At 44.7% G+C, this 18,375-nt stretch overlaps 1 protein-coding gene across 1 annotated transcript in view; it reads right to left on the bottom strand.

Annotated features, from left to right (window-relative positions):
- Positions 1-9,414: 9,414 nt before the first annotated feature.
- The window catches only part of LOC147604728 (uncharacterized), a 28,122-nt gene continuing 19,161 nt past the window's right edge, over positions 9,415-18,375 (bottom strand). The window contains exon 8 of the mRNA XM_086794597.1: positions 9,415-10,001. Coding sequence (XP_086650723.1) covers positions 9,609-10,001 — 393 coding nt within the window. The 3' untranslated portion in view covers positions 9,415-9,608. The remainder of the gene's footprint in view (positions 10,002-18,375) is intronic.

The following is an 18,375-nucleotide window of genomic DNA, read 5'->3' as shown; positions in this document are numbered from 1 at the left end:
GAGTTCTCTCTCAAAGTTTGCTTGGGCCTATTCTAAGTTGTTTCCCTGTTCAAGCTTGGGCATGTTCTAAGGTGTTTCCCTGTCAAGCTTGGGCATGTTCTAAGGTGTTTCCCTGTCAAAAATGCATTGTAGTGGACACTTTGTAGGACTGCCATTGCCAGATCTGAAGCCGATGCTTCATACAATGAGATATACTTTAAATGACCATGGACTACTAGAGTGCTTGTTTTTAGAGAGGTTAATCAAGGGAAAAAAACCTACATACTTTGTTTGTTGCAAGAACATACCTCCCGAATGTGATACTTTCACATCCCACCAAGCCAACCATGTTTGCAGGGCTTGCAACTCACCTTCCCTCCCATGTTTTTTATTCCACCGCTTTCTGATAATCCTCCTTACATATTTCCACAGAGGCTTTTGAATATGCATTCTTCCACTTTCTACAAAGCACTTTCTCTAGAAACTCAGGTTTGATGCATCGTTTGGTGTGATTCACCATGTTCATTTCCCAATGAAAAAACATGATCCCTCTTCGCCAATTAGTTTTTTCCTAGGGTCCCCATTGTATACACAATTCTCAATGCAAGCCAATTAGCACTTGCCTCATCAACCAACACCATAAATCCTCAAAATTTTGGTATTGGATATTCATTCTTCAACATCTGTGCATGTAGCATTCTCCAAAACTCTACATGTGCCTCTTTATGCTCACATTTGAATTCACATGTTGCAATTGTAAGAAGTTCCTGAATGAAAGAGTCATAAACTTGGGCTCCCATTGTTAACCAACCTTTCACACGATACATATGATCAAAATGTACCTATTTCACTCCCAAGTTTCCTCCTGAACACATCCCTTTAACTAGATCAACCCCAGAATCGGGCCCAATACCAAAGATCTTAAAAACATGAGGCTGGCTACTATCATCTCCCAATTGCCCCACCAGGGAATAATATGCTTTGTAAGAAAGGATGCTTATAATTTCTCTTCAAGTTAAGCAATGAGTCCAAACATGTGTCACCCCTCTGTATACCTCTTCTTGCAAATTGCATAGCCCTTTGAAGTTTTCTTCTTTAAGCCAAAGGTGTAATTGATTCCAGTACCTCTTAAAGGCGAGTTTCATCTACTTCCTCCAATGTTTCATCATTATTTACCAGTAGCATCTCCATCACCAAGTCCTTTGTTCATCTATCTCAATGTTTTTGGCAATAGCATATGGGTTTAGTTTAGCACGTGTTGACACTATCTCATTTACTTGCTTTCCTCGTGCCCTTAAAAGTCATGTTGTTAACAGGGTGGCCATGGACCCCCAAATGTATAGCACACCTTGTTGTGAAGTCTCTCATTAGGAATACAATAATATATTAATGAAGGGCATGACAGAACACAATCAAGCACTACAATGAAAACACACCAGGGAACTGTATCATATGTAATTAGGCCTGGTGGGCACATTGTCCTTAACTTTCCCTTCCAAAGAGTTTCATTTACTAGCCCTCTCAGTTCAAGGAAGGCATAATCAACATTGATACACCTCAAGTAACCACCACATCTTCTCATTCTAACCACCCCATTGAATGTGTCCATTGACCATGTGTATTATGTCCACACGTGGCCATCAAATTCCTAGGGTCTAGAGACCCATTTGGTGAGGGAGGCACCTCAAAAACAATGCAGCCATTGTAACTCATAGGCGATTCCGTAACTCTCTCCACTGTTGAAGCCAATGCCACATGAAGGGAACCGTGCAATGGCAGCAAAGAGATAACATTACCTGATTCTAATCATGAGCTATAGTTTTCTAGCTCTTATTTCCCTTTTTTAGTGTTGTAATAAGAGTGAGTGTTTGATGCAGTCTCCCATCTAACTTGTAAGGACCTTCACCATCTTCAAGATCAACTATAGGCATCATAATTTGTAATATTCTCCCTACCAGTTTCTTGTTGAAGAGCTATATTGACATCAACAAGATCAAAATAATCTTTCAAATCTTTCAATGTAACCTCACAGAACTCTATATCACACCTAATTGACAAACACTTGTCCTTGCCATATCTAATAACAACTGAAGGCATAACTATAGGAATAATGCAATGAAAAAATGCAAACAAACGACTGATATATGCTGTTGATTAAGCATAAATTGATAGTAATAATTGTTTCAAAGTTTGTGCATAGTTTAGTATACATCAAGTAAATTTAATAATTGATTAGTGTATAAGTCAACACATTATATATCATAATTTATTGACATTTTTAGTTATTTATTACCAACATACATCAAATAAGTGAAAAGAAGAGACACAAGGCTTACCTTTATGTAAATTATTCATTCAAAATATGAAGAAGTGCGAAATTGAATAGTGGTTATGATGTCCTTAATTTTTTTTCCTTTAAATGCTCAACAATCTTATTTTAAAGACATACCTAAGTCAATTTGAATAAAAGCATTTAAAACTAATTATTCTATCACATTCCAAATTTAAAATTTGAATACTGTTTAGGGAGTGAGCTACTGCATGTGAAATGCTCAACACTGGTCATCCCCAATAGTTACAAAGTGTCTTTACATCAGGTGTTACATAACACATGGATTCACACCACACATCTCTAATTATTTACACTCTTATGCTAGATTTACTTATGGTCCATGTGCTTTGCTTATCAAGGCCATTAGGCAAGAGAGAGGAGGGCAAGGGAAAAAAAGAAGCCCCATCAGCCCACAGTAGTAAACATGGCATTGCATTTACTGCTATGGGCTGATGGGGCTTCTTTTTTGCCCTTCTTGCCCCCCTTTCTCTTGCCTTATGCCCCTAATAATCAAAGCACAGTGTGTATGGCCTATATATGGTTTTTAATATCAAGAGGATCGATTAAAAGTGGTTATGCCTCAATTAAAAGTGGTTAAGGCATACATCATCCAAGATATGGACTCGAGATGGGAGGAGAGTTGGAAAATATGCTTTTTAGTATCAACCGAGTCTACCATGATAATCAGCATCTACAAGGGGGCACTAAGAAATACCATAGGATATTATTATGGGTACAAGTCTATTCGCATAATACATGAACAAGGCATAATATGCATCCAAAATAATTTTTTGGACGCATGGAATGAATTTCTCAACACTGCTAACACATGTCGCTTGATTTTCTTTTGTAAGGCCACCTAACACATGTGCTCATTTCACGTGCTCGCACATTTCAGCACATGCGGAGTTAAGTTGTGTGTGTGGCGTTTTCTTTTTGCATGGAGTGTGCTCCTCTCATTTGCCATTCTCGTTTACCATGCTGTCTGCTCGTTTGCTATTACACCCTCGCTCGTCTGTTCGTGTGCCATCATGCCTCGTCCTAAACTTGCTGTGACTGCTGGAGTTTGTTCCGTCTCATCTTGCCACAGCGAAAGACGGCTCCTCTGAATGTTGTGGAAAGACGGCTCCTCTGAATGTTGTGGAATGGTGGTAACTTGCTCTAGTCGTGTGCTCGTCTCATTTTCCATGCTCGTCTCTTCGTTTGCCATGCTCGTCGTATGCTCGTTTGATATCCCTCTTGCTCGTGTGTTCGTGTGTCATCATGCCTCGTCTTAAACGCTCCCTTTGTTCGACCAATGCTATTGACTGCTAGAGTTTTGTTGTTCCATCTCATCTTGCCAACAGTGAAAGACGGGTCCTCTAAACGCATCTCTCATGGAATGGTGGTAACTTGCTCTGTCGTGGAATGGTGGTAACTTGCTGTGTTGTTTTTTATTATTTAACAAAGCTAATTTCCCTACCAATTGAACTGTGGCAATTTCTGTATTCATGAACTTTCTACCGCCTAGAGTTGTGTTGTTCCATGTCATCGTGCCATCAACCAAAGACGATGGCCTGCTTTGGGTAAGTTTCTCTATCATATGGAATGGTGGTAACTTGCTGTGTTGTTTTTTATTATTTAACTGTGGGTAATATTTTTATTTTATTTTATTTGAACTGTGGCGATTTTTGCCATATCGACGAACAACCCTCAAGTGTGATAATTTCGTTCACTCCTGAACTGTGGTAATTTTTTTAATTTATTTTATTTCCCTTTTTGGATATGTAGTAAATTATGGTGGTGAGGCTACATCATATGCATGCAACCATGATAGCACATGCAAGCATCAAAACGACACATGTTATTTCTTACCGTACTACCTTCTAACTGTTCTGCCTTTTGGATTCTATGCACATTCTAGCATGCAACGAACACGTGTCTATTTAAAGCTTTGCCACGTGCATAGGACACATGCTATTTCTTACTGCTGCTAACTGTAGTGCCTTCTAATTGTTTTGCCTTTTGGATTCTATTTCTTTGTACATGCAACGGACACGTGTCTATAGATACTTTAAAACTTGGACAAGTGTGCAAGTAGTTCTATCTCCACGATGTTTCTTCTTTTGTTCATCTTTTTTCTGGAAGTATAGATTTATTTTTCTGGTATGCTGTAAGAATCATTCAACCCATACTGTGTCCTGTGGGTTTCTTATTCTAGACATAGCATTGCTTATGCTTCTGTTATGTAACCCCCGTGATGCCTCCCAGAAGAAAGCCCTTCAATAACATTACTAATATAAGGAAGATAGATCGAGGCCCTTGCTCTTCGTCTATGTTATGTCAACGCATGGACCCTAGTCCATCTTGTACGCCGTTACTTTGTGATAAGGCTCAACCCTTCGTATCGACTGTTCCAAGAGCTGAGTGCAATGTCCAAAATCATGACGCCACCATAAGGATTCCTCGTTATTTGCAATCTGCGTGCGGTGAAGCAGAAAGCCCGGTCTTCAGGTGTGGAAGTAACCCATGAAGTAGTGTACTGCTATCTTTTTTTCATGTCACTTGATAGTTTATTACTACATTTCAATCCTGTTTGTGTTGCAGGTTCATCTAAAGCTTCCAAAAAAGATAAAAAGCTAATGACACCTTCTATTGCCCCTCTGCCCACCAATGATAAGAATACAGAGTCTAAACCTTCTATTCAGAAAATCCCTAAATATCCATCTGAGAAAAAAGCTAAATTGTTTGAAGTCTCTGTGACATTTGCTATAGGAAATAGAGATATTGATGTTCGCTCCTGGGAACCACTAGAAGAATTTGTTAGGATGGAATGCCTCAAGGATTTGTTTGTCCTTGAAAAGGGAGGTACTCTAAATCACCTCCATTTCCAGATGGTGATAACTATCATGGCTCCTTCACTCATTAGTATTGGTAAAACCATCAGACGATACCTACGATGGGAGTTCTGCAAACCAGAAGGAGCCATAGTCATGTGCAGAGGGCTATGACAGATTCGAATGCACACATTCGAATACATTGTCAGTTATTGCATGAAAGATCTTCACAAGGCACACTTCAAATTCTTCTCGCACAATGTATCAGCAGAAGAAATAACTAGAGGCAGACAGCTTTACGCACTGTACGGACAGGCAGATCTTAAAAACAAAGTTTGTTGACTACCCTGCTGCGTCCTGGATAATTCCAAAGACAGGAAATGGGATGAGCAGGAGGAGGTCAGCAGCGATTTGGAAGGTAATGAAATTGCCTCACCTAACACAATGTATGGAAACAGATGAGATTTTTTTGTAGAGAACCCAGAGGGTAGAGGGAGATATTTTGATCCAATATACCAACATCCAGACAGTGATGAAGATGAAAATCCCAGGAATGAAGGAACAGATGCTGACATGCAGCCTAGGGGTCAAAACAACCCTATTATTGTAGATGATAATGATGGAGGTTTCGAAGCACAGCCAAATTACAGTCAATCTTATCTCTCTGTTTGTGAGAAAACATATAACTTCAAAAAAGCTATCGTGGATGGTGAAGAGTTTGTCCCGCCTATCACTTGCTTTGGAGTTCGTAACATACTCTACTGTTCACAACGAAGATGACTTTTATACTGTCCTCATGAATATGATCAATAGTTTTCCAACTATGTATTTCTCAGAATTTTCTTGTATTTTGGCTCGTCGATATAATATAATATGCAGTTCTTCATAATTGTAATTTGTTTGATAAATTTGTAACTTATCTTTCAACTTTCGTGTCGTTAGTTTTTAAACCTTTTGTTTTCAATCAATGTTCAGTAAATTATTTACTTTAGTATTAAGTTGAAACCTTTCTTTATCAAAGTCACGATACATTAATTAATTAATATACACCCTAAAAAAACCTGAATATACATGAACAAGACATCCATCCTAATGTGTGTTGAATGATGCTTTATATCTCCTTGTATGTGACTGTATGCACATTACACTTGGTGGATTTGAGTCTAGGGCATATCCGATCCGACTCCGACTCCGACTCCGACTCGGGTCCAACTCTCCGACACTTAGGGAGCGCCCGATGATGAGGAAGAGCCAGACTGCAAGATAGAAATCATGGACAGAAATGTTGACGGAAATCCTAAACAGTCGTTTCCTCTTCCTTTGAGGCTTGATCAGTTTGTTGAGCTTCGTGCTTGATTAGATTTTGGGACTACTTAGTTATTCCTTCCTCATACTCTTCCTATTCCCTTCTTATTTTATGTTTCTATGCAAGATGAGAGTTATGCTTCTTTGTGCTGCCAACATTTAATTTCGCATTGACTACAGCTTCATGTGTGCTTTGTAAATAATATACTTTCTTTGTGCATTGTGTTTTGTCACATGGATAAAGGAGTTGAGAGCTAGGCCATGAAAAAGACATTAGCATTAGCTACAAGAAGAAAAGTGAAAAGGAAAAAGGGCCCTCCACTAAGCCACGCCTCTGTCAGTGGAGGTGCCTTGCAGGAGACTACTAAAACTACGGCCATCGAGGGTGTCGACACTCTTCATGTTGATGAGTTGGTTGATGATGTGGGGCCAGGTGCTTTGGTGCCATTACAGGTTAATTTTAGGGAAAGTGAAGATATGCAAAGTGGGGAACATCAAGTTAGTGATCTTGACCTCCAAGTGGTAAGTGGAGGTGATGTGATTAAAAAGTGCAGGCTTGTGGAGTTTGACCAATGTCCTCAAGTTCCTTTGTGTAGATTGATCATTTATGCTTGTGTGAGAGGGTTGAGAAATGATGTATCAGCCCTCAAATCTGCATTTCAGCATGAGGGGTACATGGTGGAGAAGGGTGGATTTATTGCATCGGTTTGTACATGTAAGGGAGATGAGATTGTTGTGGATGATGCAACGAGGGCCTCTTGGTCTCATTTATGGCCAGAGGTTGAGGGTGAATTTGTTAGGTAAAATTAGCAAGCATGCCATACCTTCAATTGTTATGCAATAGAATATTGTATGTTTGCATTGTATTGTGCAAACACTACTGCCTTGGAAAGGATTAAGGTCCATTATGTTTATTGCTACCCACCATCTCCGAATGTAGCATTGGTTCATGGATCCCCCACTAGATATGGTTGTGTGGTGGGAGACTATATTGAGATGGGGTATGATTTCTCTCAACAAGAACGATGTTTATGTCAAGATACATGAGTTCTTCATGTCCATTGTGCCTCTTGCAAATGAATACATTAAGATAAGAACAAAGGTGAAATGGACAACAAACTTTGTGATGCTAGACTTCCCCAATGGTGAGTTCATGCAGACTAGAGGAGGGATTCCACCATGGAATAGATTGAGCGAGGAGCATGTCAAACATGGCATGACTATCACAACGGCGGCAAGCCTAGCAGATAGTAGATGGTTGGTTCTTTTATGTCCTTTATTTGGTGAGGAATGAACATGCATTATATCTTTTTTAAGTTTGAAAATTTAGGTGCATTCCAATCATAAATTGTGGCATTATCTTGAAGGTCCTTGCCATACTTTGGTGGAGCACTACATTAGAGTGCAGGACCTTGAGATGGCTAGGCAAGTTGTCATGCATGACAAGCTCCCTTATGGATATGCCACATGCATTGGAGAGCGCTTGACAGTGAAGGCCCTACCTAATAAATATTGTTTTGATTGAAATAACTTGTGTATGAGGCGATGTTATGGAAGCAAGCGTCATTTTAAGAATACATGGAATCCTTAGATATTGTTATGATCACTATGTGCAATTGTGTGCTTCACTGTTGTTATTTATGAAGCTTTGTGGAGGGAGGCCCACCATGTTTAATTCAGATAATCAGCATCTATTTGATATGCATCAAATCATCCATCTTGACACATTATATACCAAATGTACATAGGACTCGTCATCACAACCTATTTGAGGCAGCTTGGAGCGCTCGGCTAGTTTTGTTTCTTGCATCTTCAAATTATGTGTGGCAACTGGTTTTGTATCAGAGATGGGGTGCAAGACAACTCCCCTCATGAGAGCTTATCAGGACTCAAGATGCCCATGTTTCTCCTTCAACGTGGATGCCTCTATAGTTGATGCCTTGTTTGTCCCTCTTGTGAAGGTTGTCGAAGGTACTCCTTGCAAGATATTGGTGGCTGACCTTGTATAAGGATAGTTACTATAATTGTCAAAGTGTGATAATTTTAAAAACAAACATTTTCATTTAAACTATGCCTATAATTGTGTTACAATAGTTCGTAGTGAATTTCAATTTGAATTTACTGGAGAACTGTGAATATTTATGATAAATAATTTTATTAATCTTGGAGCAAGCGTGACACCTCTAATGCTAATAAGATAATACTAAGGGCAATGAAGTGGATAAAGAATTTGAATATTTACAAGGTTGAACAATAATCTTGCTAGATCTATGAAGTGAAAATCCATCAATTTTTGCTCGGTTTTCGCCGTTGCTCAGTTTCAATCGCTCAGTTTATCAACTGCATTGACGCACATGCTTATATGCCAATTCATTTTAAATTCTATTTTCTAATTCTTTGCCCCTGTATTCTGTTGCCTACACAGATATCCCTAAACTCTCATAGTAAAAGCCAATAGTTGTCTTATTTGTAAGGAGGAGGTATGGTTTAAGGAATGCTGGCTGTAGATTGTGTGATGGAGGATATGAGAACGTTGATATAAGAACTAGAACTGCAACATCTTAACCTAAGGTGAGGGGGTTCCACATGTGCACTCTCAATGTGTAGCTTGAGGTCACTTTCCAAACCTTAAGAGCAAAAACTTATAAAGAATGGGAAAGAGAATGCTTTTAGGTCCTCTTTCCCACTCTGATGATCTTTTTTCATGAAGGCAAAAAGACCCATTGCCTTCATTCAGTACAAAGGCTTTGCCTAAATGGCCAGACACACATGGGCGTGCGGCAATGTGCATCTTCAAACCCCCCAACCCCTCTAATTATGTTACTGTACACATCCTTCTGGAATTTTCCACAACTACAACCTTCAAAGAGCTCTTACCACTATAGCCAAACCACCACACACAACCACTCTTACAACACTCCCTCTAGGTGCATCAGGTCACTACGCATTCCTAGACTGACTTCTGCATGTTCTGGAAGGACAGAAAAAAAGAGTGCCACCATATGCCATTATATGACGACTGTGGGCTAGAAACTGAAACTCTTGACCACCAGTGCATGAATATATACAAATCAGCAGAGAATGAACTGAGCCTCGCCTGTAGAGTAATATTCACCTTACAAAGCCCTCTATACCTTACAGTAGTGTGCAAACTAGTTGGATATTCATTGATTGGTTCAGCCAGTGTTCCAAACTTCACGAAGCAACTGAAACCGACAGTTTGTTCCTTCCTCTCTGGAGGTGTCGGTAGCTTTCCCCTTGGCCTGAGTGCCATCCTTACGACCGGTGGAAGGCCAGCTGAGGCCTCCTGCAGTTAACCCCATCGTATTCTCCAAAAGCCACAAAATGGGAGACTCGAGTTCATCAATCTCATCATCACTTGTGTGGCCTTTCCTAAGCACCGACGAATTACTTCTGCCAAATGGACTGTTACTGCTGGCAGCATCTCCTATCCAATGTCTAACCATGCTAGACTGAGGAGGAGAATAGATGACTGATGGTGCCAATGCGATTTGTAATGTTGTAACACTGCCATCCATCTCCCCTGGTATTTGGCTCTCTGCAGCTACCTGTCACATGACACAAGTTAGAACACGTACCCACATGTACTTTTTTACAAGTTACCTCTTATCTACATTTAGAATACTCTTTTATCCAAACATTACATAATAGCAGAACTGTGCTCTCTGCTTTGTCCTTTGCCACACAAATAGTATGTGCCTCTTCCTTGGGGAGGCTATTCTCCCCCATCCCCGTGGTGACTATGGAGGTCACACATCAAGTGTACCAATTTTACGAAGTATCTCTAATCCACATTTAGAATACTCTTTCATCTAAGCATTACATAACAGATCTGTGCTCTCTGCTTTGTGTGTCCTTTGCCACACAAATAGAAAGTGCCTTTCGATAAGTGAACCTCTGCCTTTTTCCCCCTAGAAACGATCCATCTATTAGTTGAAAACAAGACTTTTCTTTCTTTTTTTTAAGTCCTCTTACAAGTTAACTACAGCCCTCCAGAGAAGTCAAATATACAATGTAGAAAAGGAAGGAAGGGGAAAGGGGGGGGGCGCTTCCTCCATGGCTGGCCACTCTCAGCACAATGCTACATCAGGGGAATGCAGGGAAAAGCCACATCAGGGGCCTATAATGCCAAACGACGCTGCAGTCGCATTGGCAAGGAAGGGGCCCCACGAACAGTTGCAACAGAAAGCTAGACTTTCAGTGCAGGTTTGGATGCCATCCAAATGCAAAGTCACTCCAAGTGTGAACGAGTGTGTGCCTCCACATAGGACCATTTGCATCGGCCCTGCTCCAGGCAACCGCTGGGTGACAATCCTTGCACTTGCAGTGCAAGCATCTCCTGCTTTGCTACAAAGTTGATGTGGAAGAAGACAAGAAGGTAGGCCTCCCTAGCCCATAGTAAGAGCCCTTTGGCTCTCTGTAACCAGAGCAATCTAGCTCCATCCTCACCACCCGCCAAGCCTGGCTGATGACATCCATGATATGTGAAGGTCCCCAACGCGCTGTGAGAAGCCAATGGCCTGCTCTTGGATAGTGGCAACCATTGACACGCTATCCCACTCCTTTTCGGGAGCCACACTCAGTGGGAAGGAGAACAGGACAGCTCCTACGCCATGCGGGTTAGGACAGGAGTGGTGCAGGACCACACACACATAGAGGGGGCCCACCACATGGACATAGGAGCTCATCTAGACTGGCAGATACCTAAAAAAGGTGTAGTCCACCAGTCAGATGGGAGCCGGCAACTAGGGATCTCTGGGAAGTGATCTGAGACCAGGGAGGAAGCACCACGAGGTCAGAGAAGAGATGGATCCAGCAACGCCTCACGGATTTCACAGGGGTTGGGAGTTGCCAGTGGCTTGGAACTGTGGAGGACCTGAAGAAGCTGTACATGGAGAGGCAGAAGGAGGTGGGGGCAGCTGGAGGGGGGGACGGGGGGGTGGAGGGGACCAAGGGGGAGGGGACAGAGGACCCCGTTGTGACAGGGCAAGAATTCTCTTCTGCCAGAGGGCTGGCCCGGGATGGGCCCCTAGGTCTAGCGGCCCTTGAGGTGGTGGAGAGGGTCAGTACTGTGGGTCCCCTTGGGGCTTGCAAGGGTGGCCGACTCGCCCACCGAATCTGAAGTGTGCTCATGGGATATGTTCATAGATAAATGCACGTAATGGTTCTCAATGAGAAACATTACCTCAGGCTCTGCGCGCCTAGGTGATGACGCCCCTACACCGTGCACACCTCCATGGCTGATGGTGACCAAGAGTCTCCCACTCCAGCTCAAGGAATGGTTGCTGTCACTGCTGCTCGTACTTTATTTTCTTGTTTCTTTTTTTTTTGTGTGTGTGTGTGTGTGTGTGGGGGGGGGGGGGGGGGGGGGGGGGGGGGGGGGGGCGGGGGCAGGAGGAGGTAGGTAGGGTTGCCCACATGCAGCATGCTGGGGCTTCATGAGGCATCACCTACCAACAATTGTGCTGGACACCCATTGCCAGATCGGCGCTGTGCCCAATGTGGCCCATCAAGCAGCAGACAAAACACTATCCGGAGACCTAAAAACTTGATCCTCTGCAAGAAGTGTGAACCATCCAGACAAGAGGATCAAGAGATGTTGTGGAAGGTTCTCCAAGAAGAAGATCCAACACTTGTGTGGTCCGGAGACCACCGCCCCAGCTACAGTTTCTGTAATCAACCGAGGGGTCGTGAACACCTGACCAAGGGAATGCCCAAGCACTGGAAGCAACTCGTACTACTCTTTGGATAGGCCTGAGAAGCCAGCCGCGATTGCCAACAAGCCAAAGTCCAGTGAGAAGCATGTCAACATTGAGAAAGTACACATGGGCACTGTCCTCCATGTGTCGCCTCCCACTCGAACAGAGTGGTGACACATGGAGGACAAGATCCGCGCCCACTTGGCGTGCCTTCGCCCGAGGACTGATTGTGATTATTCCCCATCTAAACCCACACCCAAAACTCTTTGAGTGGAGGGCAGTTCCAATAGTTCCACCTCCCACAAAGATGGATATGCGGATAGCCTCATGGAACATTCCGGGTTTAGGGGGTCCTCAATGCTTTTAGAAGTGAGGCGTCCTCAGAGGAGAGCTTCACAGAGCTACAGTTGGGGGACCCATCGACATTCTTTTCCTCCAAGAGCACCACCTTTCTGAGGGAAGATTTTACCAGGCAAGAGTCACACTTTTTGGTCTCCCTCTTTCGGCCCCTGGGGGATGCAAGGAGGAGTTTTTATTTCAAAACGTGAGCAGCTCTTGCCAGCAGTGACAGGCTCCAGTGTCATAGTCTCTGGGCGAGCACAGTGGATTACCATTATGATTGAAGAGGATTGCGTGGGCTCCGTCAATGTTTACGCCCCGAACGCCGCAGGATGAGCCATCTTCAGGAGCACAGTCCGTCAGGCTCTTCCTCAGGCTGTGTAATGGAAGGGCCACTGTAACACGGAAATCTTATCATTCATGAAAACTGAATAAACACACAAGCATGCCAGATAAAAGAAAGATGTCAGCTCTGCAGAGTACACCACTAGGGGCCAAAAGATGGGCTGATCCTCCTCCTATCCAAAATTGGAGTTCCCTCCACTAATAGAGTCTCCCCGCTGAAAATAGCTTAATCGTGTGTTTTTCTAGTCTAAAGGGAGACGCCTACAAGCAGTTGGCCCAAATCTTGTCTAGTGCCCATCTATTGGCCGCCACGTGTATTAGATTGGTCTTGCCCAATGTGAATAACTTACCACCTGCAAAACACATGTACACCAGCTGTTAGTCCCAAACAGGTGTGCACATACATACATGTCCATAGGGTACCCAGGCGTCCCCGGCCCATAGACAACACAGGCAATGATCTCAGGCATTGTCCAAGCAAACAAAACAAGTCATCCAAATATAAAATCAAAGTCATGCACACACGAGTGTAGCTAGACTGGCAGAAACACATGAGTGTAGCTAGTCATCCATGGTGCGTAAGCGGTAAACCCAACTCCACCCACCCGAAGGACAATCGATTTGTGCCACTTTACCCAGGTGGGCCACCCTTCAATTCAATTCGATTCAAAAGGCCATGTATCAGGTAAAATGTCCAGGGTTCATGATCCTTCCGGAACCTTCCTAGAACATAAATACAAAAGATCACCAGGATAGCTAGTCCCAAGGAATCACATCATGTCAGGCTCCATGAGCCATACATGTACATCATGTCAGGCCTCACAAGCCAAACATGTACTATCATGTCAGGCTCCATGAGCCATACATGTACTGTCATGTTAAGCTCCATATGCCATACAGACACACCCTGTCAGGCTCCACCAACCATACATGTATGTCATGTCAGGCTCCATATGCCACACATGAATAGTTGAGGAATTTTGTGACAGGCTGACTTTTGTTGCATGGGTGGAGACTTTAACATGATTGAGCCAGCAAAGGTCAGATTCGGAGGAGGCATGGCCGCAGTCACACGCGGAGTACTCTACATGGGAGGAGCTCATACTGGCACTCAAGGAACAGGATCCTCGGCATCTTCCAGAGTTTGGGCGCAGCCCTGGGAGCCTGTGCTTCTCGCGGTCAGATAGGAGGAGCACCGGCCCCAACCTCTCTCGACTTGACAGGTTTTATATGGATGAGTGGGCATGCAGCCATGGGGGCATAATCGGCATCTTGGCAAGCACTATTTTTTCAGATCACACTCCGGTTATTCTGTTCTTCAACGACCCCTAGAGGCAGGACAGACACGCGAGCTCTAGGATTTCGGACAACCTTACACAGGACCCCAAGATTTGCATCAGGATAGAGCAGAAATGGGCAGGACTGGATTTTATTTTAGGCTCTATCGCGTGCACCTTGGATGTAAGCCTTGGTGCGATCGATAGCTTTTTGCAGGAGGCAACTCAGAGCAGGTTGGAGGGATTTCGTGAGCAAGAGAGGAGTCTGAGGAGGGGTCTTGCTTCTCTTCAGCGGCTTCAAGAGAGTTCCCCCGATAGCCCTTGGATTGAGAGTCAGCTTGATGCCACTCGTACGGAGATCAAATCCATCGAGGAGAGGAGGGTGGAGTACAGGTACCATGCCAGCGCTTCCTTTTGGACCCAGGCCGACGATAGAGTCACAGGGGACTTTTTTGAGATAGCCGACCCCCACAGGAATGAATATATATATATATATATATATATATATATATATATATATATATATATATATAGGACAGCCTTGTACAGGACCCCGAGATTTGCAACATGATAGAGCAAAAATGGGCGGGACTGGATTTTATTTCAGGCTCTGCCGCGTGCACCTTGGATGCAGGCCTTGGTGCGATCAACAGCTTTTTGCAGGAGGCAGCTCAGAGCAGATTGGAGGGATTTCGTGAGCAAGAGAGGAGTCTGAGAAGGGGTCTTGCTTCCCTTTAGCAGCTTCAAGAGAGTTCCCCCAATAGCCCTTGGATTGAGAGTTGGCTTGCTGCCGCTCGTATGGAGATCAAATCCATCAAGGAGAGGAGGGTGGAGTACAGGTACCATGCCAGAGCTTCCTTTTGGACCCAAGCCAACGATAGAGTCACGGGGGACTTCTTTGAGATAGCCGACCCCCACAAGAAGAGAGATGGTATTCACAAGTTGCGTGGCTAGGATGGAGCTATTGTATCTGATCCCTCCCATTTTAGAGCCATCACCACTGATTTTTTTTTTCTTTTTTCTGATCTCTCCTCATGGGTGCCCCATTATCCCCATAGGTGATGGACACGCACGAGAGGGTCTGGCGGCACACGAAAGAGGTGGTTCCCCCCACTCTTCAATCCTTCTTATTGACTCCCTTCACTGCAAAGGAGCTGGCGGAGGCATTGACAGCTCTTCCTAGGGACAAATGCCCGAGGATAGACGGGCTTCCACTTTCTTTCTTTCTTCGCCACCACTGGGACCTCATGGAAGGCAGCCTTCGAGCTGGCTTCAATGAGATTATGATCACAGGTGCCATGCCAAAGAGGCTTTCAAAGGGCTTGATACACATGATTCGTAAGGAGGGTGGTGACAGATTGGAGATCCGACACTGGAGACCCATCACCCTTCTTGGGACCACCTACAAGATCTTGGCCAAGGCCATCAACATGAGACTTCAGCCTTTCATCCCTGACTTGATCCATGACACTCAGACAAGTTTTGTTCAAGATCGGAGTATTCTGGAAAACATCTTCGCCTTCTCAGATGCGACGGCTTCAGCCAGGATGCGGCAGTAGTACCTCATAGTGCTACTCCTAGACTTTGAGAAAGCTTATGATAGGGTTGTTTGGAGCTTTCTGGAGGGCATAATGAGCATGATGGGGTTCCCCTAGAGTGAATCCGTGGTGTTTCAAGACTTTACTCAGCCTTTCACACTCAGGTTCTCATTCAAGGAGCCCGTGGCGACAGATTCCCCCCTCTCCCGATCGGTCCGGCAAGACTGTCCTCTAGCACCTTACCTTTTCCTATTCGTCACCAAGGCCATGAGCAATTTTCTCTCAACTCAGGTGACAGGCTCCAGGGATTGTGTCTCCCCCTCCATACTCAGGAGGAGCTGCTAGACTCAGAGTTTGCAGATGACGCAACAACTTACCTATCAGGAGATGTGGGGAATCTCTAGAGATTTGCTAAGGCGATCGAGATCTTTTGTCGCACATCAGGAGCACAGATCAAGTAGCACAAGTCGTGTGGTTTCTGGGTAGGCTCTGCACCTTCCCCGACTTGGCGCCCACTTTAGGCTTTCCAGTGAATCCCGAGGGGCACTCCAATTCACTATCTTGGATGTCGTGTGGGCATCGATATCTCTCCAGAGCAACATCTCGCCCCTCTTCTTCTAAGCATTCGGAAGAAGCTTTTGTACTGGAGTCAGGCAAGGCTCTCCCTAGCTGGTAGAGTGGCGGTGGCGAACTAGGTCCTTTTTGCCACCATGTGGTATATTACTTCTTGTTGGGCCTTCTCCCAAGCATGTATTGGTCAAGTACAACGGTTGATCCGGAACTTCTTATGGGCCGACAGTGACGGGAGGCCTGCCCAGTGCCAGGGCCAAGGTGGCATGGAGAGTGATCATTAAGCCACGACGTAGAGGGGGCCTAGGCATCGCTATTCAGAGCCGCGCCCTGCTAAGCAAGCTGATTGTTAGAGGACTTCTTCCCGGTGGTGAGCCTTGGAAGGGCTTCCTCTTGGCCTGGATTTCAGCCCACACCCTAAGTCTAGGGGGTCCTTGGCCGCAAAGTACCATATGGATCTTCACAGAGTAGCAAGCCCGCAGATTTAGCCCAGCTTTTGAAGACAGATTTGCAACCACTTTACTCCAAGCTTGGGATCATCCCAAGCCGGCCCTTAGGCAACTAGCTCTGGTTGCCTCATAGGAGCATCTGGGCGGCAACCATTGATCTGGAACCCCTTGATCAGTTTACCCAATGGCCATATGTTGGGGGCCCGACCTCATGTATCATGGGGCGCATTGAGCATAGGACCTACCAGGTCCCTTGGAGATTGGCTTGCACACAGGCAGTTACCCCCTAAGCTTCAGGAGAGAGGCCTGGCAAGGATTCGAGTTAGAGACAGGCTCAACATTGACATCGCCTCTACTATTCCTCAAAAGTGGCTAACACCTACCCCTCTCTGTGGCTAGGTGTGTATACTAGGCATGATATTCTTTTGGTAGTCCACGAAGTGGATGAGGATAGTGGTTTGCTCATTTTTTCTATTAGTCCCCATTAGAGAGATCCGAGCCCCCCTTGGAGGATTTTAGCGGCTACACCTTACCACGGGTGAGGGTGATTGGATTTCAGTCACGTAAGTGGCACATAGACCCCCTACCAGCCAAGGTGGCCAGGGAGAGATTCTGGCGGCTATGGATATGGGAGAACCAACCTCCCATGTGTCTCCACCAGTAGCTTGCACGAGGTGCGGCCACCCTCAGGAGTATCGGCGTCGTCTTTGGGATTGCCCAAAGACTCAGCAAGTTTGGCAACAGATTCTCTGCATCTTCACGATGGACAAGGCCTGGACCCGGATCACTACATGGGGCACCGTCGCTTGGGCCACAGAGGCTAAGGTTGTCAAGGCTTATGAGGAGAATGGTGGGGGGCTAGGCCTTCAGGTTTCTCGCCTCCGCATTTCGGCAGTACCAGTCTCACAGCCCCATCTATTGATGACTAGAGACCGGGCTCATGCCAGAGATGGGAGATTTGCAGTAGCATTGCAGCCAGGCACATATGGCAAGCTAGATGCAGTGAAGCCATCGAGGGTACCCACACTCCACCTGCGGAGGCCATCACGAGCATTTGGCTCAACATCATCCATACCCTCCGCAGTCAGTGGGGAAAGTTGCTGTAAACGGAAGGGCAATTGTAACACTAAAATCTAATTAATCATGAAAACTGAAAATACACATAAGTATGCCAGACAAAAGAAGATGGCAAATCTGCACAGTATACCACACTAGGGGCCAAAAGATGAGCTGACACCTCCCCCCCCTCTTTATGCTTAGCATTACCAAAAAGGTGTCTGCTTCCAGATACAACTTCACACGTGCCCAGGGATTCTCCTCTGGCTAGCACCTGTCTCTTCCAGTACAATATGAAAGCAAAACAAATACATCTGCAGAATTTTGTTGACAATCGAAAGCTGTAGCTGGGAATGCACAGTAGATCTAGAGTATTCTGGTGACTATTAGTAGTGGGTTATGGGTTTAGGGGAGTCGGTACTATCATTCAGGCAAGAGACACGCACATCTGGTGAGGTTCTAGGATTTTAGGGGATGTTGCCTTGCTCTTCGTATTGCATATTTGAGAGTTTGTTTAGGTGAAGGAGTTAGAAGCAAATCACATTTGGGGGATGTTGCCTTGCTCTTGGTATCGCATATTTGAGAGTTTGTTTATGATGGAGATAGAAGCAAATCACATTTGGGAGAATATAAATAGATTTCAAAGAGT

The sequence above is a fragment of the Cibotium barometz genome, chromosome 61, assembly GCF_041138505.1.
Source record: "Cibotium barometz isolate CiBa-2024 chromosome 61, ASM4113850v1, whole genome shotgun sequence".
In the NCBI taxonomy this organism is placed as follows: Eukaryota; Viridiplantae; Streptophyta; class Polypodiopsida; order Cyatheales; family Cibotiaceae; genus Cibotium; species Cibotium barometz.
The sequence above is the reverse complement of the archived record's forward strand: the minus strand, read 5'-3'. Positions and strand labels throughout refer to the sequence as shown.